The 25,214-nt window shown below is 52.9% G+C and overlaps 10 protein-coding genes across 10 annotated transcripts; 4 read left to right on the top strand and 6 right to left on the bottom strand.

Moving 5' to 3' along the window:
* Window positions 1-598: 598 nt before the first annotated feature.
* On the top strand, window positions 599-1,859 carry Z517_04816 (uncharacterized protein; the record flags this gene model as incomplete). Its single annotated transcript, XM_013430144.1, has 2 exons — window positions 599-629; window positions 652-1,859. 2 exons carry the CDS (start codon window positions 599-601, stop codon window positions 1,857-1,859), a joined length of 1,239 nt encoding a protein of 412 aa, XP_013285598.1.
* A 738-nt stretch (window positions 1,860-2,597) lies between these two features.
* Z517_04815 (uncharacterized protein) lies at window positions 2,598-3,260 on the bottom strand (the record flags this gene model as incomplete). Its single annotated transcript, XM_013430143.1, has 3 exons — window positions 2,598-2,712; window positions 2,760-3,165; window positions 3,212-3,260. 3 exons carry the CDS (start codon window positions 3,258-3,260, stop codon window positions 2,598-2,600), a joined length of 570 nt encoding a protein of 189 aa, XP_013285597.1.
* A 1,875-nt stretch (window positions 3,261-5,135) lies between these two features.
* Z517_04814 (uncharacterized protein) lies at window positions 5,136-5,900 on the bottom strand (the record flags this gene model as incomplete). The annotated part of the gene is made up of 1 exon (XM_013430142.1): window positions 5,136-5,900. The coding sequence occupies one exon, from the start codon at window positions 5,898-5,900 to the stop codon at window positions 5,136-5,138; it is 765 nt and encodes a 254-aa protein (XP_013285596.1).
* Window positions 5,901-6,737: 837 nt separating this feature from the next.
* Z517_04813 (uncharacterized protein) lies at window positions 6,738-7,826 on the top strand (the record flags this gene model as incomplete). The annotated part of the gene is made up of 1 exon (XM_013430141.1): window positions 6,738-7,826. One exon carries the CDS (start codon window positions 6,738-6,740, stop codon window positions 7,824-7,826), a length of 1,089 nt encoding a protein of 362 aa, XP_013285595.1.
* Window positions 7,827-7,919: 93 nt separating this feature from the next.
* On the bottom strand, window positions 7,920-8,777 carry Z517_04812 (uncharacterized protein; the record flags this gene model as incomplete). The annotated part of the gene is made up of 1 exon (XM_013430140.1): window positions 7,920-8,777. One exon carries the CDS (start codon window positions 8,775-8,777, stop codon window positions 7,920-7,922), a length of 858 nt encoding a protein of 285 aa, XP_013285594.1.
* A 3,614-nt stretch (window positions 8,778-12,391) lies between these two features.
* Window positions 12,392-12,745, bottom strand: Z517_04811 (uncharacterized protein; the record flags this gene model as incomplete). Its single annotated transcript, XM_013430139.1, has 1 exon — window positions 12,392-12,745. The coding sequence occupies one exon, from the start codon at window positions 12,743-12,745 to the stop codon at window positions 12,392-12,394; it is 354 nt and encodes a 117-aa protein (XP_013285593.1).
* Window positions 12,746-15,279: 2,534 nt separating this feature from the next.
* On the bottom strand, window positions 15,280-17,873 carry Z517_04810 (uncharacterized protein; the record flags this gene model as incomplete). The annotated part of the gene is made up of 4 exons (XM_013430138.1): window positions 15,280-15,571; window positions 15,623-17,514; window positions 17,573-17,588; window positions 17,686-17,873. 4 exons carry the CDS (start codon window positions 17,871-17,873, stop codon window positions 15,280-15,282), a joined length of 2,388 nt encoding a protein of 795 aa, XP_013285592.1.
* Window positions 17,874-18,674: 801 nt separating this feature from the next.
* On the top strand, window positions 18,675-20,067 carry Z517_04809 (uncharacterized protein; the record flags this gene model as incomplete). The annotated part of the gene is made up of 2 exons (XM_013430137.1): window positions 18,675-19,496; window positions 19,552-20,067. The coding sequence occupies 2 exons, from the start codon at window positions 18,675-18,677 to the stop codon at window positions 20,065-20,067; spliced, it is 1,338 nt and encodes a 445-aa protein (XP_013285591.1).
* A 1,391-nt stretch (window positions 20,068-21,458) lies between these two features.
* On the top strand, window positions 21,459-22,622 carry Z517_04808 (uncharacterized protein; the record flags this gene model as incomplete). Its single annotated transcript, XM_013430136.1, has 3 exons — window positions 21,459-21,545; window positions 21,664-22,275; window positions 22,335-22,622. The coding sequence occupies 3 exons, from the start codon at window positions 21,459-21,461 to the stop codon at window positions 22,620-22,622; spliced, it is 987 nt and encodes a 328-aa protein (XP_013285590.1).
* A 104-nt stretch (window positions 22,623-22,726) lies between these two features.
* Z517_04807 (uncharacterized protein) lies at window positions 22,727-25,017 on the bottom strand (the record flags this gene model as incomplete). The annotated part of the gene is made up of 2 exons (XM_013430135.1): window positions 22,727-24,601; window positions 24,661-25,017. The coding sequence occupies 2 exons, from the start codon at window positions 25,015-25,017 to the stop codon at window positions 22,727-22,729; spliced, it is 2,232 nt and encodes a 743-aa protein (XP_013285589.1).
* Window positions 25,018-25,214: the final 197 nt, after the last annotated feature.

The following is a 25,214-nucleotide window of genomic DNA, read 5'->3' as shown; positions in this document are numbered from 1 at the left end:
CCGAATGACGTCTCGTAAGATCCTCGCATCACCTCCGCTTGCACACGAAATTCGGTATCAGTAGATTCGCAATCGACGCAAGACATCGGCCATTGCGTTCCACTCTACCTTCAAGATGTTCTATAACGGAGATTTGTCGAGTGCTATATCAACAGCGCTTCACGAACGAAAGGCTGTCCTGTGCTTTGTATCTGGTAAGCTGTCCGCTGGTGCAGCCGGCAGTCTTGTTAACCGCGCTCAGATACCAGCACAGAAGCCAGCAGGGAATGGGAAACTGTCTTGAGGGATCCCTCGGTAATGCATTTCCCTCATGTCTTTGGTTCGAAATCATAAACGCTCTAGAGTAGATATCGCCAGCCGTTTCCTCACAAACTGTGGCAGTATTACTCAACGAGGGCTCTGAAGAAGCGGGCTTTCTGAATTCGATCTGCCCGATCCACAGCACGCCCGCAATCATTGTGATAAAGTAGGAGACGGCCGAGAGACTGCAGCCCGTATGTTGACAAGGGTAGGGATGCGCGAGTACAAGAAAACCTTCAGTCCGCAGAGGTGTCGACCGAGCAGTTAAAGACTCGCCTCGCCTCTGCATTTGGACAAGATGGAGGAACATCGTCCTTCCAGGACCCCCGGTATGCATCTATGATATCGCAGACAGACTGTTGCCCCGGCTGAACCGTCATAGGACACATCAATCCAAACCACAAGACGAATCTAGCGACGCCCATCAAACAGAGCCCACGTCTGGGGACCTGAACAGTGTGCAGGAGGGCTCTGGTCCGGCACAACGCAGTACCTCTACTGAATCACATCACCCTACACAGACAAGTCCACCGGTAACGCCGTCAGTGCCTGTACCTGCGGGAGAACAGGTTTACCCTACACAGCACCGTCCGATTCCGTCACCTCTCTCCTCATCAGTGCCTCGAGGACACGCCATACCTACGGATCCCTCTCCAGTCTCAGCCCAAGCCCTACCATCGTCAGGCTCCAGTGCGGAGAGTGACAAACAAAAAGCGCAAAGGGCAGATTACATCAAAATGCAACGAGAGCGCGAACAAAAACAACGCGAGGAACGTGAAAGGATCAAAGCACAGATTAAAGCAGACCGGGAGGAGAGGCGGATGTTGGATGAAATGAGGAAGCAAGGTCAATCGCCAGAGGCCCTAGGTTCTTCAACTGCCTCTTCGCATGCTAAATCAAAGACGTCAATATCAAACGCTCGAGGGGATGTGAGGGTTCAAGTCCGCACATTCGACGGTTCGACCTTGCGCAATACATTCCCTTCAAGCGCAACCATCACAAAAGAGATCCGTCCCTGGATTGACTCGGCCAGCTCGACCGCTTCACCCGCCAGGACAAGTGGCGTGCCATATAATCTCAAACTCATCCTGACACCCCTTCCGAACCGCACAATCGAAGCGGGGGAAGAAGACACTGAACTCTCCGACCTGGGTATCACGGGGAGCTGCACCTTCGTCATGGTCCCGGTGCAAGGGTATGTTGACTCGTACGCGTCCGGCGGCTTGGCTCTGGGAGGCGGGCTACTCGGGGGTGTTGTGAGTGGAGGGTACAACCTCGTCAGTGGAACGGCAGGGATGGTCTTTGGTGGTGTACGGTCACTGCTTGGGTATGGATCGGGCGATGCGGAACAGACGACGCCTACGGGCAGCGGACGTGGGAACGCAGATCAGCCTCCTGGTGCTGGTGCTGGTGCTGGTTCTGCGGCGGGGAATAACGTCCGGATTCGCACACTCGCTGACCAGCGCGCCGCAGATGCCGCAGGAAAGAGGAACCAGCAGTTTTACAACGGGAACCAGCTGAATTTCCAGCCCAACGACGAGGACCAGAAGAAAGATTGAAATTCTGGGAGCGCTGGGAAATTCTGTATAAGTCATGTTCGTCCAAACCCAAAGCTGGCCGGGCCGGGCATGTCTCTCTGGGGGGCTTTCTTGGACAATAGCTGTCACAGACCAGTAAGGACGGGAACGATTCATTCATATTGCTTTGACTCCAAACAGGACATACTTCATATCTGTACCTCATAGGTCGTGCTTATGAAGAGGTAGCTGGCTGCAATGTACCACCAGGAATGGTGTGAGTTTTAAAAGTACAAGTACAAGTACAAGTACAAGTACAGCTAGGTGCATACATATGTGTATGCGTGTTCACATTGAGATCGAGCGATTGAGCCATTGCAAAATTCAGAATGGGCGAATGGCAGAATGGCAGATTGAAAAAATACCGTCCTATCCCATCCCATCCCTTCCTATCCAGGGGGCAGCTGAGGAGAGATGGATAGATCCACGTTTGAACTTGTCGTAGTGTCCATGACGGAAGAATACAAAGTCGATTGAGTATACCTGCGGGCAGCCCCGGAGAGCGCGCTTGTTGGGACGCCAGGATTCGTCGACGACACCAAGCTTGCGTTGAAGGTCGAGCTGTTATTCTGCACTGTCTCGGTCGATGTGAATGGTTCCGTCACGGTAATCGTCGCCGCCGGCAAATTAGTCGGCATAGAAAGTGTCTCGTAGACCATCACTGTCTTCACCGCAGGCGGAGATTCTGCTGAGGTCGCTCTCGAAATCGTTGGAGACTGACTACTTGGAGGACGGATGTGCGAGATACACCATGACATTGTGGAATTCGTCCATGTTGGCCACGTCCTGCTCGGTCGGGGAACACTGTTTGTCCACACCAGCCTCGTAGAATTCGCTGGGGTAGCAGTCGGGTGGAGAACCGTAGTAACCGTCGTCACGTACAATGTGGTCCTAGCCCCGGTTGTGAGCGTAGTGGTTGTCGTTTGAGAGGCAAATGAATCGGCGGCAGCTGCGGATGTCGCGATTGAAATGGCGCTCGAGGGAAGAGGTGCAATGGTCGTAGAGCCAGTCGAGCTCAAAGTGTCTGATCCGTGGATGACAAAGGCGGAACTTGTAGTATCTCCCCACGGTTCCCCTGTGACTGTCACCAAAGGCTCCGAGCTTGAAGCCGAAGGGATCGGGTACAACGTGAGAACGACACCGGCGGTCTCAGTCTCAGTCTTATCACCAGCCAAAAACCCGTGGACTCCGTTAGCTGCAGACAAAACCGAGGGTAATTCATCCCCTCCAAAGGCGACGGTTGACCGAACCGGAGCCACAAAAGAAGCGGAAGAGACAGCGTTCTGGTCTGTCGCCGTCAAAACCCTTGAAGCGGTCAAGGCTGAAGCAAGTACCACCCCCGATGGACCCAATTCCAACGTGTGAGGGTCTGATCTGGCCCATGGTTCGTTCGCTGTCCAGGGCGTCACGGAAACGACCCGAGGTGCCTTCTGATCCCGACCGTCCAGCTCAAATGCACAAGATTGGCAGCTGGAGAGCAGCAGAGGCAGAGGCAGTCCCCAAAGGACGACTTTGGAGTACAGCCTCGCAGTATTTCGACACCAACCCGATCCGAGCAATTTCCCAGGAATAAATACTTAAGTGGCTTGAATTGGTTGGGAGCGTACAATCTCGAGCGCAAAAGGTTGGCGTTGCAGCTGTGGTGGAAGATGCCCGGCTGACGTTTCATGAGCACGATTCTATACAAACGACGTGTGTATTTATACGATGAGCTTCCACTGGAGACTGCTGTATGCTGTCGTGGTCAGTCTTTCCTGATTATGATCCGATACCAACAAAAAGAAAGATACCACAAGGCAGAGAGGGCTCAGAAAAAGGACATCCTTCATGGCTAGTCTCTATGCAGTACCAACAAATAGGCAGTGTATGTGCCGATGGCCGGTGATGAACAAACCGGTCTTTAGGTCATGGGTGTTGGCCCATGATACTGATCTCAGATTTGTTGCCGCAGATGTCACGATGTTTGTGAAAGAGGTCGATCTGACTGTTGAACAGTTGTGTTATTGAGCTGTACCTTGTATGCCTGAGCGAAGCCATGTTGTCACTCTGCCACAGATAGGGGCATGAGATTCTCCTCCAACCTTGTCAGCCGCACTTTGCGCAGAATCAAGGGCTTCATATGAATAGTAGAAGCACGAGACAAAGTGTTCCCAGGACTGCGGACCAACTGGCCAGGTCCATTGGGTTTCCCCCATTCTGATAAACAACCACGGTTCCCGGGCTCCCACCGCTTCCACCATCGCCAGACTGTCCACAACCTGGAGGTCCTCCTTGATAAGGGTCGCCGGGTGGTCCCCAGGTGTAGTAATATCCTGTCCACTGAGCACAATCCACCCGAAACCCTTGGTCATTCCAACAACATTGTCGCTTTTCGAGAGGGTTGGCCGATAACGGCGCAATCGTTATCAGAGCTGATAGTTGTACCTGGGATCTGGTCGGAGTGATAGTTGAAGTAGCGGTCCAAAATGTCGTCGGGACCATTGATGTAACAGATTCGGTAGATGTTGTCGTCGTCGGCACCAGTAGTTCTTCGGTTTGTCGAGGTAGTGGCGTGACAGCGAAACTGAATGCCGTTTGGACGAACAGAAGCAATATGAACAGTTGCATTTTGAATGTTTTCAGAGTGCTGCGACGTGCAGAAGAGCAAGGGAGAAGCTCGATCTTGAGGTTAAGAAGCAGAAGCAAAGACAGAGAGAGCTCTGCCAGTCAAGCTCTCTACTTCTGCAAAGTTTAACATGCATGGTCCGTGACATTGCTGTGAATCTGATTTGTGTGACCCAAGAACTTCCTCGGGCATCAATTGAAAATCAGACCATTCAATAAAGTTTCCTGTTCCTGGTACCTGGTGCGTGCTGGTGCTGCGTGGCTAATGTCGGTGAGCATCAGAGGCCAAGCGTGGCCGCGTCTGATTGGCTGCCTTGTTGCAAGCATTGGAGCCCACACAAAGCTGCACCCAACAGACCCATTGATGCCCTTGCATTGGTCGAGATGAGGTGACCAGAAGTTGGGGGAAGCAAGGAGTGTGATATGCTGCCGTCCAGAATGTAGCCCCTCTCTATCAGTCTCGCATGAACCGTTGGAAAGTGCCGGTCCCAAGGACTGATACGGGGTGCTGCGAGCTCCTGTACAGACAGATGCTTTTGCTGTGCCGAACGGCGTAGTCTCGCATATCGACCCGTAGATCTGGGCACTCGCTTCTGAGGCCATCCTAGCTCTCTGGATAGTGTCCGTCAAGTCAACAACATGTCTCTTTGTCTCTCAATCATTGCCCTGGGTCTGAGGCACGACATCTGCGACCAGCGAATCACCCAGAATCTCCAACGTCCTTTTGTATATCCGGGACAACCCGAGCGATATAGACATGTTCTGCGGTTGCTCATCGTCTTCCTCTGCGTCCTTGTCATCGTCTTCCGTCTCCGTCTCCGAGAGATCGTGAATCCGAGCGTCGTGACCACTGCCCGACGCGGCATTCACGGCGGCAACACGGGTCTCCTCGATGAGCGACTTGATGCGTACTTTTTCCGTCATGGAGACCTGGTAGGGTATGGTGGCCGAGCCCGTGTTATTCTCCGGGGGTTGCAGCAGGGTCGCAAACCCCTGATCAATCTTGCTCGTGAGAGAAAACACCGAGGTCGAGAAGGGAAAGGCCTCGAGATAGTTGCACGCCAATCCCGCGAGAGACAGCAGGTAGGGGATCTGGATGGTCGGGGTGCCGCTTACCCAGACAACGTCCACCAGAGGATCGACGTCGGCCACAAACTCGTCGTAGGTCGTGTAGCCCGGCGTGTCGTCTCTCTCGAGCCCCTCGTGGCTGAATTTTTTGGCATATCGCCGTGTGATCTTCAAGATGCGGTCGTCCAAGTAGTTTATGAGGGCGATCTCCTTCTGCGACCCCGGCTGCAGACGGTGCGAACGCGGGGTTGGGAGAGAAGACGTCCGGTTCCCCAGCGAGGCGGTGCTCGGCGCAGGAGAGGCTGCGGAGGTAGGAGGGGTCGGGAAGGAATGATTCTGCGGATGATCCATTCTTCTCGGGGAAGATAGGGTCGTCATGATATGATTTCTGAGTAAGTGAGATTGCTGGCTTTCAAGGTGACTTTGGTCTCGTGATGAACTGGATATGGGAAGCCATTTGCTTTTTTTTGAGAGAGATCAAAATCCCTCTCCTCAATGGCAAACGGTCTCACTCATGAGTTATATACTCATCCAGACACATAGAAACAAGGCAAATAAGGGCAATGGTAAAGTCTATCCAACGGCAGATAGTCAGACCACCCGCGAAGTCTGAAGACCTTCGTTGACCTCGTGGACCTCGTCGTCATTTGCATCCTCGGTGCGTTTCAAATGACACGATGAATATTATTTGACGCAGTTGGTGACGGCAAATACCGCCGACTTTCCCTGTGCCTGGGCCGCCTGGGTTCCGCAGACACAAGATCAGATTGAACTACTCCTCCTCTCACCAAAGCCCTGCGTTGTTGAATCTTACTACATGCGTCCACAGAAGATCCAGAGCCTCTCACGATGAGATCATATACAGCACAGTGTGACAACAAACCGTTCATGCGGTTGGCTGTGACAGGGAACCTCTGTGCCTCTCTACCAACATTGGCCCGAAACACCGAAGTTCCACGATGGTAACCTCTGTCGAGCCATCTAACAGGGGGTCAGGGGAGTTACTCATTGTGACCTCGGCGGGTTAGGGAGAAGCTGTCTGTTGTTATTAGGCTATATGTCCCCTATGTTTGCCAGAGTCTCCCCCTCTCAACGCTTTACTGCGGTGTAGGTAAACTAGCCAGAAGAGAAGGACATAAACCTTGTTCCCCATATTGTCCTTTGGGTGATTATTTCACGAAGGACAAGATGGCATCTGAGCACAGCAGCGGCACGGCAACCAAAGATATCGTAGACTCCCACATCCACCTCTACGCGGCGTCCCATATCCCGTCACTGAACTGGACCGGTGACCTCGCGGCAGACCATCCACTGAACAGACAAAACTCCCTTGACCAGTACCGCGCCGCCACACGGGATCAATCTACCAATTTGCGAGGTTTCATCTTCCTCGAGACAGATCGCAGATCGGGGCTGCAAGACAATGCATGGCAGCATGCTCTCGAGGAAGTTGACTTTTTGGTCAGAATCGCCCGAGGCAGCCCGCGAGCAGGCGAGGGTCACCGGCCTGAAGACGCCGCGTTGGTTTTGGGAATCGTGCCGTGGGCACCAGTGCCAGCCGGCCAGGCGGGTCTCGCGAATTACAACCGACAAGTCCAAGAGCGTGCGGGAAAAGAGTGGTCTCTCGTCAAGGGGTTCCGCTATCTCGTCCAGGATAAGCCCGCTGGAACGATGCTGCAGGACAAGTTCATTGAAGGGTTACAATGGCTAGGAGACCACGATCTCACATTCGATCTGGGAGTGGACGCTCGATCTGGTGGGTTGCACCAACTCCAGGAAGCATGTACGATGATGGAGCGAGTCTACGAGAACGGAAACGGCCTAGTAATCATCATCAACCATTTCTGCAAGCCTAACCTACGGCTGTCTGCCCAGGAATCCCTCGCGAACAGCCACGCGGACTTCACAAGATGGAAAGACTGCATTGAACACATGGCCCGACATCCGTCGACCTATATGAAACTCTCGGGGTTTTTCTCTGAACTGCCGGAACAGAACGACACCAGTCCGACACCTGTCACAGCTCTTGTTGAGCGGACGAGCCCCTGGGTTGACGTCGTCTTCAAAGCCTTTGGACCGTCCAGGATCATGTTCGGCTCCGACTGGCCAGTATGTAATCTCGGCGGTCCCGGCGTTGTCAAATCATGGAGCCACTGGCACGACCTAGTGGAAGCGATTCTTGCCTCGCAGAACTTGACGGCTGAGGAACGAGCAAAGATCTGGTCTGGCACTGCCATCAAAGCGTACAGAATTGACTGTTCCCGTTGCACGAAATGACCGCGGCCTGTAATTCGCAATCCTTTTCTTCGAATATTCCGTGTAATATTTGGCCTCCGCACATACATGTACATACATGCATGTCCAGTTACATCACTGAAAATTCACAAACGCTCCTCCATCCACCAAAAGGGCTGCTCCAGTAACGTAGCCGCTCAACTCAGGCTGGGCGAGGAAGAGCGCGGGCCCGGCCAGATCGTCGGGTTTCCCCAGTCGACCGAGGGGAATGCGTCCCTCCATATAGGCCTTTTTGTCGCTCCCATCCTTCAAGTCCTCGTCATTCAGCTGCGTGCGAATCGTGCCAGGCAGCAGAGCGTTGCAGCGGATGTTGTACTTGCCCAGCGCGGTGGCGGTGGACTGCATGAGACTCAAGATGCCGGCTTTGGTGGGCGTGTAGTGGCACTGCTGGGCGCCACCGACAAGTGCTGAGATGGACGAGATGCCGATGATGCTTCCGCCCTGAGGGTTCTGTTGGCGGACCATCTGCTGCGCGGCGGCTTGGACGGCATAGAAGGCGCCTGACAGGTTCGTGTCGAGATGCCGCCGGTAGCTCTGCGGCGAGATCTCAAGAAACTCCTCGAACCGGCAGATGCCTGCGTTGGAAACGAATGTGTCAAGCCGCCCGAAACGAGACACCGTCTGCGAGACGAGCTCCTGACCCGTCTCTGGAAGCGCAATGTCTCCCGAGACCGTCAGCAGGGGCACATCATGGAGGTCGTGCACAGCCATGGGCGATGATGAGGAAGGTTGCAAGCGGGACTTGATAGCGTCAAATGCTTCGGTGCGCAACGATGTGAGGAGCTTCTCTTCATCCTTGTTGTGGGAGGGCAGATAGTTGATGGCCACTTTAGCGCCGTGCGACAGGAAGAGGATGGTGATTGCTCGTCCGATCCCTGTTAATCCTCCAGTGACTGCGCAGACTTGGCCGACAAGGAGGGGCGGGAGTGTCATTGTCACTCCAGGATATGTGGTATGATGTGGTTTGGTGTAAGATTGCCTAGACGTGTATGAGCTTGCCAAGGTGTTGTTGTGTCTGAGTTTTCCCGAGCAACAGGATTTCCTTCAGCCTGTGAAGACCTTGCAAGACTCAATCAGAGTAGAGTGTCATGCAGCAGATGATATGTCCATGCTCCGATCACAATCACTTGCAGAACTTGTGTGGGTGAGTAAGTGTCCGTATGTATTGATATAAAGTCACATATAGATGGACTCGATCAATCACGAGCCTGTGTTGTTTACCTGTGGTCTCTGTTGTCTCGCGTTCTTTTCTTCGAGCATTTGGCCAGGGTCTTGCCTTCGTCGCGCAAGGAACAGAGCCAGAGTCTGTTGCTTTCTTTGAATCAGAGACGAGGGAATTGGTGAATATCTTGGGCCCCTCCTTCGGGTGAACATCCCACCGGCGATACCGAGCTCGTATTTGTCGATCGTCTTGTTGTGCCTGTCCCACTCTCTGCCCCTCTTCCTTCTGGTTTGCCTGAGAGTCCACAGCGGCCAGTTCGTACTGTCAAGTACTGTCAAGACATCTGCACGTGCTTATTGGACTCCTGTTGTCTTCATTCAGCACAGCGACACCCAAAGCTTGTTGTGATGAAGATGCCTGCTCCAATGCCATGGCTCTGTCCTTCCTTCCTGTCGCTTAACAGTCACAGCACACGCCCTCAACTTGTGAGGTGACCAACCCAAAAGAGCTTTCAGCTCTGATGAATAGCCACGGCCTGCCATAGGATTGTGGAGGCCCATATTCACCGGCGTATTTGCTGGATGCTCATGCAAGAAGTCGATAGCGAATCTCCAGTCAGCCAAGGTCGCCGAGAAAAGCCAGCCAGGGAAGCCCAGACACCAACAGATCAGGGAGAAAATTGGTCATATCAACAGCAAAGGGTTTCACCAACCTGGGACAGATCCCGACAGTGTCGTGCGCAGAGGCAGTGGTGAGAAGCAACTCCTCCGAAAAGATTTGAGAAGGTTTGATCACTTCCGGCGGCCCAAAGTTCTCCCCGTGGTTCGCCACAGCACCTCGCATGATCGATCAACTCCTGGTACCTCGCAGATATGTCTTGCCGAAACTTGAGCTATCAAACTCTCTGATGGCGAACTTGCATTTCGGTGCACGTCCTCCACAAATCGCCGACGGCAAACAATACCTCAACAATAAGTGCCGAAAGTCGTTGAGAGGTTGTCCATCATCACGAACATGACCAGTCAGTCCATTCGTCAGCAGTGATGGCAGGCCACGGGTAGCCTCGATATCCGTCTGGGCTAAAAGCTTTACATCTTCTCGTTCATTGGATGTTGGCACCCACGACCTCGCTCAAGAACAGCCTTGAGGGGCTGGCGGAACTGTTACTAACAGACTCGTTGAAGTAGTGAGGTCTGACGAGCCAACGTCAGAGGGAGAGAAGGCGGAGTACCTTGTCCCCTCGGAAGAGCGGTCCTGGCATCCTCATAGACGTGAGGCATCCTACCGTCAAATATGGAGCAAAATAGGTCGAAGGATTGGGGCTTGTTGTAACCCCTTGGTGCCCTTGTGCAGAGAGATGACAAACTTCCCCAAAGGCCCTCCAAGTTGTAGCAGAAGAAGCAGCAGTAGCCGACCCCAGATCAGGGAAATGACAGACTCGAAAGTCGCATGACTCGATCTTCCCTGATAACTGCATGTCGGCGCACGTGCCCCATGCTACGGACCGCTCACGGATCGGCCAAAATCCTATCTCGCTCATTGCAGGGCTATTATGTTCAGCCACAGCCACTACCTGGAACGGGTTGGGTGCGAGCGTGGTGGTAGGATCGGAAACCCTCAAGAGCCGAGGGATCTGTTTAGTCTGGAAACATTCCAGTAGTCCAGGATGTCCAGGCAATGAACTCCGTCCATGCCGAGAATGCGTACCTATGTACCTCGTAGGGGTCCAACGGTGCAAGGTACCTCCGAATCCTGCTTCCTTTAGCGAGGGTGGGAAATCAGGGATCCCTGTCTAGGCTCGACCATTGCGGCTGAATAGAGGGGAGCTGTGGCTTTTCTGAGCACTATTTTCCGCCCCCAACCTGGTTGATCCTGATTTGGAAAAGCTGTGAGGACTTTGCTCGCAACTTTTGCCCGCCACCATCGTCGACTTCGGGATCTTACTCTTGGTCTCGGGTAGTACCAGTTTTTCAGTCGTATGTGCGTATGTAGCTCCGTCCGAGATTGTAAGAATATCCGGCGAACTGCATGGACTAGGGCACCGGTCATAGCCGTGAAAGCCCTAGCAATGGTTCCAAGAGACGATAAGTGGCACGGTCTTTCGGTCACATTGGCTGGGCTGCTCATGCATGTAATTACTCCGACTCGGGGCATGTATGTCGAGTGTCGATTTGGACTTCTTGGACGACGACGGCCGTAATATCCGTCATGCGCCGTCCAACATACCTAGTGCAGATGTAGTAAACATCATGGTGACGAGGACGAGCAGTCCTGCGCGGCCCCCTCCGGGAATAATCGACGTGATCAATGCCCATTCCACGCGGACTTTTGGTGTGCTGTCGTTCCCACGTCCTCGGCGCCTTTGCGGTGTGAAGATCAGATCCCTCATAGGGCAAAAAACCAGTCCAAATTTGCCAGCCCAGACAGAGTGTCATGATGGCGCAAAGGTCCGGAACACAGGCAGAGAAAGCCTTGCTGCTGCCTGTCTTCCAACTGGCACTGAGACAAGAAGTATCTAAAAGTAAATGACACGGCGGTGATGGATTCTGGTTGCCTGACCATTTCTCGCTTGTCCCGGGCAGCCCATGCCCAAAACGATGTTCCAGACATCTGTGATGCCAACCAGTTATCCCCGGTCCTCCGGGTCACAGCACCCGCTGTGGAGTAGTACATATATCATATAGATGAATCAATCCCAAAATATACCTATCCGCAGTCGCTGTCGTAGACTTCATGCTCGTAGGAATCATTGTGGCTACGCCCATGTAACACTCCCTAATGCTCTGCATAAGGGGATCCCCAACACCATAACCAGATCAAAAGATCTCCAGGAAAGTACCCGGAAATAGCGCCGTCCGTTTCCCTTTCCATCCGGTGAGATGTACATTACTAGGAGACGCCTGCGCCCCATTGCTCATACGCTCCGGACTTGATGTTCCTGCGACACCAGGTCGCCGATCCGAACCTTACATCCATTCAAAAGCAGAAGTGAGTAGACTGTGACGTGTGTCGACCATAGGCATGGCGTAAGATCGTCGAGTGTGTAGAGTTTTGATTTCCCAATAGCCACCTAGGAGTGCGTGCTTTTCCGGAGGTCGAGAATGCGCCAGCATTGGTGCCGAGTGCTTCAGTATTTGTCATCCTTGGCGTCTGCAGTTCTCGCCACGAAGCATCCCGAGGGGTTGAGTGTATTGATGAAGCTCAGAGTTGCGGTCCCAGTTCAGCACAGAGATGTCAGATACTTGGGGTGCCCGCGCATATTGACGTGCAGTGAGCCCGTTGTAAATCAAAGCAACGAACGGTGGGTCATCTGCGTCGACCTGCGACCGATAGAATAATCGAATGACGTGGGCGTCCCGGCAGATTGGATCTGCCGCCGGACCGACTAGGAGTTCCCCGTTTCGTCCGGTACATCGAGAGAGGAGAACGCTCGGAAAGCTTTTGCTGTCGTCTCGGGAAAGTAGGATTCAGGGTGGAAGAACCCGACATTATCACCGGCGGCCAGATGTTGAAGGATAGCCACCGCTAGAGTACCCAGAATCGTGCCATGGACGACCACCCGAGGGCTTGGAGTCAGATGGCGATGATGACGATGCTTGGTCCGAACGCCTCTTCGCTGAATGGTTTGGACAGGCGAATCCAACCAGAACTGTCTTCTCGGTCGTAGAATGACCTCGCTGACCATATCGCTGGCATGGATCAACCGAATGCTTGTGGTACAGACAGCGGCAGACTGCATATCTTTCGACAATCTGATAGCACATGCTTGTCCTGGTCTTGGAAATAGATTCAGTAATACTTGCACAGTGGAGAGAGTTGCAGGAAGGACGAAAAACTGCCGTGGGCAAAATCACTTTGAGTCAGAAAAAGAGAAGTTTGAAATATGTGCAGGAAACAGTTGATTACACAAAGGTGAGGTGATGTAGGCACCTGGTGCTTCCAGAGTCTTATATCATGGAAGTCATAACTGTAGCCTTAGGAAGGAACCAATCAGTTGACTGATGCAGTTAGGCGGGGGGGTTAGGGAAGTAGCGACGCATGGAGTCATGTGTCGAGGGCCAAAATTGGCCCAATGAATGACAAGAAGCCGTAGATTCTTTTGAAGATGAGAAGTATTCTGCGTAGTCGAAATGGGGAACGAACAAGACAGTACATTGCCTGGGTTGGAAAGAGCAAAGAACCAACCACGCCCCCAGCCTGCCACGTTTTGAGAATAGAACCGGTACCAATAGAAACGTCGAGATGCAAGGTGTCGACCAAATAAGAATCCGGCCTGATTGTAAGGACTAGGCCCAGCAACGGCGGCGTAGGGGTTGGCATTGAGCCGGAGAGATGGGGTGGGAACTGCTGAGCACTGCGGAATGGTGTTGTTTGCGATGTTTGGACCGGGGAGACGAGGGAGTTTGGGTCCGAAACGTGGTGGTTGATCGATCACCACGAACACAAAATAATGGAACGTTTGTTCGATGCAGGAAACAGCAGCCATCCGCGTGCCGAGAGAGCGGGGACTCACATCGTCACCTACCCTGTCATGAACGAGGTCAACGTAGTGGTCCCACGAAAAGGTGCGCTTTTTTTTTCTCGATGCAGCATCTGGAGTGACTTGCTGATTGGGATGGGTCTGAGGCTGAAATAGGCTTGAACGGTTTGGGCGTAGGGTGGGCGGTGCTGAGAGGTGGTTCACGGCACGACCCAAGAATGAGGGTCTGCCTGGTTGTTAGCAGCCTGAAGTTCCCATCCGGGCCCAGAGAAACTCGAATGACCCCGGAAGAAGGGCACTAGGGACCAGCCCGATGGATGAGGGAGTCAAGTGTGTCAGTGGAACGGTGAACTGAGCAAGGAGACCATTTGTGGATGGGCATTGGCAGGGGGCGGAAGACTGGAGACTTCGAGCCAAGGTACCTGCGTAGCCCTGCGCAGGCTTGGGGAGGGATAAGATATGACTTGTGCGCAGGTAGTGAGGGACATGGGACATGGGGGTATCATTTTTCGCCACATTCGGTGGGAGAGATCGTGGTGAATCAGGTCAGCAACTTCAGTCAGAGCGATACAGAAAAAGGATAAGATTAAGAGACAGGCGATGACTGTTGGGCGATGGGATGGATGACACTGGGCGGAAGAAAGTGAGGGAGGTGGGAGGCCAAGTGAAGCACAGGTGAGGCACCAAGTCACGTGAAATCACCTGACTATCTCGGCATTCCGGATATTAGAAATTACGTCATTTTGGGCTAGTGCTGGTGGCGCCGGATGGCACCCAGTGGTATGATGGTACTGAACCTGAGTGGTCACACTAAACAGCCGCTAGAGAGCGCTAAAGCAATTAAATAGGGACCTGCTAATATGCTAGTTACATACGAAGACATACTCGTACACACTTGTACCTGCCGCGAAAATCGGTACCTGACTTGGTACTGTACATCTCGTATGCCTCACTACCTAGGTACCTAGTACCCAAGGGCAAGTAGAAGCGACCCGGAACCACAAAAGCAGAGGAACACAATGTCAGACCTTCTCGTCCCCTCCCCTCTCCTCATCTCACCCTCTTCCTTTACTACCAAGAATCCTCCTTAGGGCTGAGAGATATGACAAAGTATTGTACCTCGTACTCATGATATCTGCTCTCACACCCCCGCCCTCCCATCTTGTTGGTCGGTTCGTAATACGATAGTTTCGGGGAACCTCTCAAGTCACATCTTAAATAGTTACACACGCAGCCTTAGACTCACCCGTCTCATTCACATCCCACGAGGTATGCTTTCCTCTGTTGATCATTACGAGTTCTTAGCTTTTCCTTGTGAGCCCTGCAGGGCCCTGACTCGACCTATACCCTTCCGAGGACTACCTTTGTCGCCCAATCGGGTATCGGGTAAGGCTGACTCGATTCAAAACCTCACCGTAATAAACGGGTACAAAAATACTATGGGCAGTGTCGTGTTCTTTGCCCTTCCCCCACCCCCGTCCTTGCTGACGCTATCACCAAGTTTCCCTAATGCTGTTATTCCAGTTTACAACACACAAAGTTTTGTCTCATCTCTGCCCCTCGGAGGGGTTGTTGTTCCGCTTTTGCCTCCCGCAAGTCTTGAGGCTTAGGATCAAGTTTCAAATCCTCTTCTTGAGACCAAGAGAGAGGAAGCTAAAATATCTTCACTGACAAATCCTCGACTGGAGAAATTCCGCGTGAGGGATCTTTGTTCGGCTACACCCGCCACACCGAAGCGATATCAGGGCACGTCACCGCACGCGCAAACCTTGCCTCTCCGCCATTTCGTGGCATTAATTTGTATGGAAGAGCCAATCAGCTTCTGGATTCGGGACTGCAAAGTTCGGGATCATCCCAGCATTCATGGCCGACAGATCCGGGGGCGCAGCTTGGCCCAGGCCTTGTGCGTTTCCATTTTCCACCCCTTCCTGAGTCATGGGGACCCGGGGAAAGTTGAAAAGGTCAAAGACATCAAGATACTCGAGCTCGTTGGGGGCCGGGGTGTTTGTTCGGGTTGGGTGGTATGATTTGACGGCCGCAGCATGTGGCTGGCGGGAGATGAGAAAGTCGAGATCGTAGGCGCACCTGTTTCCATGAACTTAGCACGCATCCAATCACGTGTCAGAACCACCTTACCGGCGCATGTCGGCCAGGATTTTCACCGTCGACGGAGTTACCCTCTCCCCTGTCACTCCACTGGCTCGCTGCGACTGTCGATATTCCCCTAGAACCCGGCTCAGGATTTCGCTGTATCGTTTGGCAACGAGCCAATTCTCCCCCATTTCGGCGAGCGTCGTCACGAAGAAGTCAATGTCTGGATCCACTTCGTGATCCATGGTCGACCCGTGCACCAGCATGACCCGTGCCCCGACCCAGATGGCAAAGGCAAATGGGGGCCCGAGACGGTCCAGCAGGCCACTGAGCTTGACGAAACGACAGAGCTGACGCAAATTCTCAACAGCGGATAAACACCGCTGCATAGCGCTGTAGGACGAAGAGAAGATTGGCGAAGTCTGGCTGGGATACGCCGCAGATGAGTTCAACCGAATGACCGTCAGACAATATGCTGCATGCAGCATGATCCAGCCACAATTGGTATTTTTAGCAGGCACGTTGGATTTTAGAAGGCGTGTGATGTTGGCGAATTCGTCAGGCAGACTGAAGTGCCACGCGTTTAGGTCGCTGTCGAGGGCTCGGTACGAGCCTTGCCACTGTTCCACGTCAGTCAAAGAGCCAATGTCCACGGGCCGTTTCAGAAACTGGTGGATGTGACCAAGAATAGCCATGAGCTCGCAGTGGTAAGAGAAATGTCCATGGGCGTCGGCGATTCCTGTCGCATATCTGGGGCGCTCCGGTGGCCGAAACCATCTTGTCTCGACCTGCTTGTTTGCAGCAAAGAGATCATCTCTGCAAGGCAGGCGCCGGTCAACCTCTTTCTCGTCCAGCGCGAACTCGAAAGCCGTGGCTATAGTGGCGTAGCGATCAAGCAGGTAAACTGCCCAGAACAGCCTGCGCCGCTCTTCATCTTCGATCCAAGACTTGGGCTCGGCGAGGACAGAAGCCCTGAGGGTTGCAATCGAAGGATACATTGGCGAGGCAAGCGCAGACCCCGATTCAACCGCAAGCCCCAGTTGCACCATGCTTCTACTGATCAAAGCAAGAAGATTCCACGCTGGCGGACCATTCGTCGAACCCGTCACATCCAGCGCCAGAATGACGAGTGCTTGCAGCGCTCGGACGTTTGAATTGTCCAGGCCAAACAACTGAACACGCTGCTTGGAGGTGTCATGATAGTGTTGGCGGCCCTCGGGGGTCAATCGAGGGTCTTGCGAGAAACGTAGGGTAGTTGCAACAATGGCATGCAGAAGCACTCGGTCGGCTTCGTCGAGAGTCGAAGCTCCAAAGAGAGTGTCTAGAGTGGTCTTTCTATCCAGCAAAGGCAGCCATATATTGATGTGTTTGAAATAGAGATCCACCAAGGCATAAAGAAGGTCATATGGTGGAAGCATGGCCGAGTACTCATTGTACATGTGTGTGCCTTGAAATCCTGTGGTGGAATGCGGCGAAGTGAGGGTATGGGACTGAGCAGATGGAGTGTAATGGCTCTGCTGCGCCGCCATCTGCTGGTCTGGAGCTCCTTGCTGATACTGTAGGGAACCATGTCGCGAGGTGGGAGCATGCAAGTTGGGGTCGATAATCTGTTGCTGAAGGTCACCAGTGACATCGATGGCTTGGGTATCATACGAAACGCGCGGCCGAGCGACGTCGGAACCTAAGCCTTGCACACTGTGTCTATTGCTGGCGGAGTTGACTCCAGCATCAATGGTGCATGATTCTGCCAGATGGGCGGCCAATTGGCGACCTTGTTCTTTCAACAAAGCCTCTAGGCGATCGAGTCTTCCCTCTAGCTCCCTACCATAACCGGCTCGAAGGCCAGGCTTCTTCCGCTCTCTGTATTCACATGGATGATCATTCCGAGAACACCACCCACATGCAGGCTGAGCACGGTCGCATTTGACTTTTCGCTGCTACTCCACAAAATCAGTCTGACTCGATAGAGGATACCGGGAACTTATTCATACGGACCTTGCAGGCTTCACAGCTGTCAAACTCGGGCATTAGTGAAGATGCGCATAATTATGAAGATAAGATGAACAGGGGAACACGATGGAGCAACAGTGGAAATTGCCAGCACGTACGTGACGTTCATGGGCCTCTTGCGCTTTTTGGAGCCATCCCGATCGTCGTCTTCCCCCGACTCAGAGTCTGACGGGGTGTTGGACAACGGCCTCAGCGGGCCCAGAGAGCCTAAAGTGGTGGCCGACACGTGGACGTGGCCATTGCTTCCTGGATTATGGTCATAAAGCTCGAGCTTCGTCGTGTCCATGATCATCAGCTAGCAATTGCTGTTGGCCTTCTGTGTGCCCGTCAGGCGTGTTGGCACTGGTGGCATTGCCCCGTAAGCCGAGTTGTCGGTTGAGAAGAGGCCGAGAATGGAGAAAAAGGTTGAAGCAAAACAGAGAAAAGCTGGGGAAACAAAGTCAGCGAAAACATTGGGTCGGCGGGCCAAGTCTTACATCACTCCACCAGGAGGAGGTCACGAGAGCTTGGCATTGACTGTCAGACAAAAACACATCCGTGGATATCGTAGATCTTCTGTGAGATTTCCCTGTGAGTGCGTTGACAGACCAAATCCAAAGCTACCACCAATTTACCCCGCCACGCCTGCTACACCGAAACTGCCTGCGCCCCTTGCTCACCTTCATCCATCTCTTTCTTTAGATATGCTCACGGATGCTGCTCCTCCGGCACCACTCGGCTAATGATGGAGACAATGCATTGAGAGATCCGCGATCTCGTGCCTTGAATCCTCTGTACCTCGCTCCCAGGGAAATCGCCGTTCCGCGCCCTGCATGCCTGTCTATCACCAGGCGAGTCCATCATTGCTCCGAACCCGGGTGAAGCTGTACCGATCAGCGAAACCCAAGTTCATCGGGTGAAATTTGGTGGTGCTATTTCGTTGTATTATTTGTGCATTTCAACCCCTCTAGGACAAATCATGGCGTATTTGTTTGCCGCTGTGGTTCTCTCTTCCAAGGGCTTCCTATCTCCTCAGGACCATCTTCCTCCATAACTGAAATTCCCGAATCAAGCCCGAGAAATAAACCCAAACAGCTTGAGACCTATCATGGCGGGGGTTAAGATGTTTCCTACGATCAGAGCCGTCCGGACATTCGTTATCGAGGGGGTGGGTTCTGGCGGCGACTATCACAATGTCAAAGGTGGACACTGGCTGATTGACAACAAAATTGCGACGCCCATGTCCAAATGGGATCGATACAGAAGCTCCCGAACCTCCTTTGGCATCAATGTCCTCGGTTCCTTCTGTGTCGAGATCGAAGCCACCGACGGCACCAAAGGCTTTGCCACGGGCTTTGGTGGACCGCCTGGCTGTTGGCTTGTCCAGCAACACTTTGAACGATTTCTGCTCGGACGAGATCCACGGGACGTGAACGATCTGTACGAACTCATGTACCGGGGTTCCCTATTCTACGGGCGGAAGGGTCTACCAGTGGCCGTCATTTCTGTGATTGACCTTGCTTTGTGGGATCTTCTGGGCAAGATTAGGAACGAGCCAGTCTACAAAATGATCGGTGGCGCCACAAGAGACAGATTGAACTTTTATTGTACCGGTCCTGAGCCCGCAGCTGCACAAGAAATGGGTTTCATGGCGAGCAAGGTCCCTCTGCCCTACAGCGCCGACGAACCAGATAGCCTCAAAAAGAACATTGCGTTCTTGAAGAAGCATAGGGAAGCCGTCGGCCCTGACTTTCCTCTGAGAGTCGACTGCTGGATGTCGTTGAATGTACCCTACACTATTGAGCTCGTGTCAGAGGCTAAGAGACAGGACATCAGAATAGATTGGTGGGAGGAAGTGTTGTCGCCAGATGACTTTGATGGCTTCCAGCTATTGAAGCGGGCACATCCAGACACCAAGTTCACGACAGGAGTAAATTTTCCTCGACCAAAAGCGCCTCATATTTTCAGGACTAACTCGCTCCCAGGAACATGAATATTCACGCTATGGATTCCGCAAACTTATCGAGGGTCGCAATGTCGACATCATTCAGCCTGACGTGATGTGGCTTGGTGGCTTGACGGAACTTCTGAAGGTTTCTTCAATGGCGGCGGCATACGACATCCCGGTAGTCCCACACGCCTCTGGTCCCTACTCGTATCATTTCGTCGTCAGTCAGCACAATTCTCCTTTCCAAGAATATCTAGCCAACAGCCCCGATGGAAAAAGCGTTCTACCTGTCTTTGGCGATTTGTTCCTGAATGAGCCGATCCCCACAAAGGGTTACTTGGACGTACGCGAATTGGACAAGCCTGGATTCGGGCTGGAGTTGAATCCCAATGCACGTCTGATCGATGCGACAAATCTCCTGGGCATGAAGCCGCAGAAGTCCCTAGCAATGCCTGTGGATATCGATGGGGCCAAGGCCAATGGATCTCATGCGAACGGCGACCATCTCGCCACGCAAGCCAATGGATCAATGGTGGGAGACCATGTTGACTAAAAGAAATGATGGTTCTGGTGTGGCAAGTGTATCATTGACCGCAATAGACATTGTGGTTTCTGCACATCTCTTAAGAACTTTGCATGAATGGCATGGTATTCAACGGCGAATCTGCACGTGGCCTGCCGCTTTATGCAGGAATTAGGTGACCTAGCTTAACTTCGGGCTTAGCCTCTATATAAAAACGTGGTTAGCCTACCCAGGCAGCCAGGCCGGTACATATACAAGTAATTTACTCCCAGATTCCCCCCTCCTGTGCCAGTTTCGGCAAAAGCGCCTCCTCTCCACTCCTGACGATGGGGTTGTATTGTCCCTCTGATACACTTGGCTTAACGAAGCCCCTTTTATCACAGATGTTTACGAATCTTTCCACCTCGTCGGCTGCGAAATTCGACAGGCCAAGGCCTCGGCCGTCTCTTCGAAGGGCGTCGCGCGATCCGGAACGTGGATGTCCTCGACATTGACCTGTGGCTGTTTCAACGCGTCGATGGAGGAATCTATACTCTCCAGAGTCTCGTGTCTGGTGTGGCTGCCAGGCACGAAAGAGACAACTTTGGTGTCGATCAAGAATTGCTCGCCTTGCTTCGACAGTGCCCAGGTATTCATTCACCTGTTCAGGCGTGTCGTATCGGGCGGTTGGGATCCCGCTGTGCATCCCCGACCTGATCATCGGTTGTTCAGTGGTGGTGCTCCTCATTCATACGTTGCACTGTTCTGGCATACATACATTGGCTAGCCCAAGCAAAACCTTCAATGCCGGCCCTGTCGACATTTTTTGTCGGCTTTTTCAAATCACCCACTCGGAGGAGAATCAGGGGAGGGGGAAGAGCAATCCAGTGGACACGTGCGAAAGGCCCAGTATTGTTGAGTAGGAAACGAAGGAACATGGTATTGCGGGTTCGTCAGAGGCCCCGAGGAGGCCACATAAGGAAGGTTCTCTGGGATGTGGTCATGATTGATCAGAGGATCAAGCCCTCATAACTCGGTTGCCCAGTGTGAATCGGAAGCATTTCCCATATTACATCTTAGATCTCCGGATTCCCTCGACCGGCCGAACGCCCCTCCGCCGAAGAGGATACCCGTCCGCTTCGACCGCCGACTGTAATTTGGTCCTTTGATATATACACCCTTTTTTCTTTCGTCATGTTGAGGAGCTTACAGATCAATCCCATCGGACCATAGCTGGCAAGGCAGCTCATTTCTCTAGCCGGAAGTTGTCCCCCGACCCCCCCCCCCCCCCCACAAACAGAGGTCCGTACAAAACGGTATCTGTACACTATACTTGGTCGCACTAATCATGGGTCTCAGAGTAGTATATAGTCGCGCTCAAATTGCCAGGCCCGCTCCCAGAACTGAACTACATGTTCCTGTTGTTAGTTTCCCCGTAAACAATGTCAAATCAAAATGTCTTTCTTGTCGGTGCAACAGGAGAAGTAGGTAGACATGTCTTGAATGCTTTGATCGACCATGGCTCTTTCGTAAGTACCGGCGTCCGTTGCCTGTCCATTTTGACTCGAGAATATTTGCATTCTCATGGAGTCACCTGGAAAGTGGTCTCGAGTCTAATGCACCGAAAATTTTTCAAACGCTGTTTAGGACATTACCTGCTTCATCCGCTCCTCGTCGGAAGGGAAACCCAGCACTAGACAGCTTCGTGATCGGGGGGTTAAGGTTGCCATCGGTGATCTGAACGGTCCCCTGAAGGCTGTCGTTGCGATGCTGGAGAACTGCGACACCGTCATCTCCTGCATGTCGCCGGTGGGTCTGAAAGATCAAATCCCGCTGGTCGACGCCGCCGTCCAAGCGGGCGTCAAACGGTTTCTGCCCTGCAACTGGGGGACGCCCTCGGCCCGTGGCGGTATTTTGGCGGTGAAAGACGTCAAGGAAGAAATTCACGATTACATCTTCCAACACCGGCTGGGATATACCATCATTGACGTCGGCTTCTGGTATCAAGCGAGTCTGCCTCGGGTGCCGAGCGGCAAGTTCGACAGCGCCATCTTCATACCGATCAATGATGTCTATGCCGGCGGAGTGACCCCAAACATGCTGACGGATGTCAGAGATGTAGGGAGAATCACGGCTGAGATTGTCAGGGACGAGCGAACGCTCAACCATCGAGTGATCGCGTATGGGGACGTCTTGAGCCAGAATGAAATCCACCAAATCATCGAGGACAAGACCGGCGAAAAGCTGCAGCTCTCTACGGTTGGAGAAAGAAAAAAATCCCTCTCCCGCTTCCGAGCTCGAGGCTGACCGATTCACAGAAGACGAATGACGAAGCTCAAGCAGCGCTGGAACAGGCAAAAGCAGCACTTGGAAGCAACCCGGATGAAAAGACCAACCGGTTCTTGTTGGCCGCGGCACAATATGCCGTCACCAAATATGTTCGAGGTGACAACACGCCCGAAAACGCCAGGTATTTGGGATACATCGACGCGAACGAGCTTTTCCCAGATTTCAAGTACAGAAGTTATGCAGAGTTCATCGACGAGGTGATTGCCGGGAAGATTGAGAGGCTTTATCAAGATGTGCAGATCTGGAAACCATCGTAGCATTTCACTTGTTGATACAACGTTGTTTCTAATCTGTCGAGTGCCATCAGTCTGGAGTAAAAATTTGATAGTCTCCTGTCATGTGAAATTGCATCATGTAGTCCTTAGGCGATCGTCTCAAAGTCCCATGTTCCGGCGGCTGCACTGTTCAACGGCGGTTGGTCCCCAGACCCTCTCATCAACATGTCGAAGAAGACAGTATCGAACCCTTGAAAGGCCCAGTCATCCAAGCTCGCAGAAGCGTCGGGAAATATTTCGTTCTGCTGTTGAATAAAGACATCTTCTGACGTGGCTTGTTCAGCGTTGTCTGGGATCTGCTGTCCGCCAGATAGCTTGTCGACGGTCGATCCGGCGGATGCTGGCTGTGAGACCTGGTCAGACCTCCTTTGGCCGCCGTCCCGCTGATCTGAATGTCGACGAGGCTCAGACACGTGGAGAGATCCAAGACCCCCAATTGTAACACCGTCATGAAACACTCGAGGGTGCGATCCCTTGGACGGCGCCAGAGATGTGATTCCTTCCCGGGCAATCCGAACAGCGCCAACATACGGGATCTGGATGACCAAAACGTTGCTTTTGTCATGGTCTCCATCCTTCTCAGATGGCTGCTGGTGAGAACGAATTTTTCCCCGTGCATAACAACTGGCTTCGACCGCCAACAAATGCTTGAGCAGGGCCACACATTTCGCCGCAAGCACATCCTCGAAGATCTCCGACATGGACTTCATACATTCGAGAGCCCGCTCCACAGTAGCCCTGTCGCCTGCTCGTTGATGTGCGAGTAGATTGTGCGTTCCGTTATCCGAGTGGCTCGCAAAGTGGGCTAGAATCAACGTCATGCCTGCAATGAGTGCCATGAAGTCGCCCATCCGGCAGCAAGATGAGACTGAGCTGTAGGAGCGCATCGCAATCTGTCGAGTCAAGACCTCGCGGCTCGCGTTGACGCAGGCGAGTCGGGAATACATGACTTGTGACGCATCGCAAGAGTAAAGCATGTGCGGCAAATGAAGTTGATTCAACAACGTGAAATAGCACATCAGATCCCAAGTTCGACGGGTTTCCCACAAAGCCTCCTGGGAGTCCGATTTGAGACTGGCCAGAGTCGAAGGCCGCCAAAAACTAGACGGGAGTTGTTCAGTCATCTCGATGAGGTCTCGATCAATCTGCCGTGTCATATCTAGCGCTAGCTGAGGATCCCTAATCTCGTTTCGTGCAAGAATGCTGGCGGCCACGTCCATGACGAGTGTAGGGAGGGTCTGCTGTTTGGTAGATGTCCTCGTAGAAGGAGGGGGAATACTGGAGGGTAGACCTAGTAATAGAGACAGAAATCGTTCTATGGGCACAATGCAAGCCCACATCGCCCCAGGGTCAGGATCGATCTGATCGTTGATAATCTTGTAGCGATGCTGGCCGCCTTGATGCAAACCCAGCAGCTGTGCGGTCATGACGGCACGCCGTATGGTTATCCACGCCCTCCGAATGTTGCCACTATCAATATGGAAGAGCGCTTCCAGGATGATGTTTTCGAGGCCTTCGAGCGTACCTAACAGGGTATCATTGGTCGTGACCAAGCTGATTGCCGCCTCGGCAAGTTTCTCCATGGCGACATGGTGATGCTCGGTGAGGTCGACTATGACTTGCTTTCGTGGGATGTGTTGCAGTGCCGTAGCCACCAGCAACATTTGCCTTGCCAAGAGGACAGGATGGACGTCGGGTTCCGAGAGAGCTGATAACAGTAGTTCAGTCTGGGGTGTTTCATTCTGCCTCAAGCATGAGAAGCGGTAGTTCGACTGAGATACTTCTCGTAGCAATATCTCAACATCGCTTCGAGATGGAAGTGCGCCAAGTAGACCTTGAGTGATGTTCGCGAGTCTGTTTGAGGTCAAAGTGGAAGCTTGAACAGACAGTAGGTTTGGGATTGGCGGCGACATCATTGACTGGACGAGTTGGTCTCCATCTCCACGGTCTGTGAGATAGGCCTGCTTTGGGACTGAATCAGTATGTGTGGCGCACAGTAGAGGTGAAAGTGATTGCGAACTTGTGGTCTCCGACGCAGATCTGATATCTGTGCCGATGAGACAGCACTGCTCGTTGCTGCCGCACAACCGACATCCCACACATCTGGGTCCGTACTATCACATGTGTCGCCTAACCTATCCTGTAACGGATGCTGTCCATCGATCAGACTGCTATTGTTGTTGGCTGCGACGATTGAATCCTCGGGGATTTCTTGACTGATGCACTGCTTTCCTCGGTCGTGGCAGTTGATACAGAGAGGATCACCCGGAGAAGCGAAAATACATTTCACTTTCCTTCGTTTGCAGTCCCAGCAGCTGTGCGTGCCTTTGCGGACTTTCCGTCGTTTGATCCTATTTTCGTCCGAGTGATGCACCATGGTCGACGAGATTGTTGAAGCCCAACGCGCGGACAACTGGCTTCTCAGACCGTAGATGTGTTACATTCACCTGGGACGAGAAAGAGAGAGAGCGTAGATTTGTAACTCGGACCTAGAACCAAGAGACAGGCTGGCAGGGCTGGCTGCTTCCACCGAAGTATTTCTCTTCGGCCGAATATTTGTGGAGCCTCCGACCA

Source organism: Fonsecaea pedrosoi (genome assembly GCF_000835455.1).
Source record: "Fonsecaea pedrosoi CBS 271.37 unplaced genomic scaffold supercont1.3, whole genome shotgun sequence".
Classification (NCBI taxonomy): Eukaryota; Fungi; Ascomycota; class Eurotiomycetes; order Chaetothyriales; family Herpotrichiellaceae; genus Fonsecaea; species Fonsecaea pedrosoi.
This window is presented reverse-complemented; position numbering and strand designations above follow the sequence as displayed.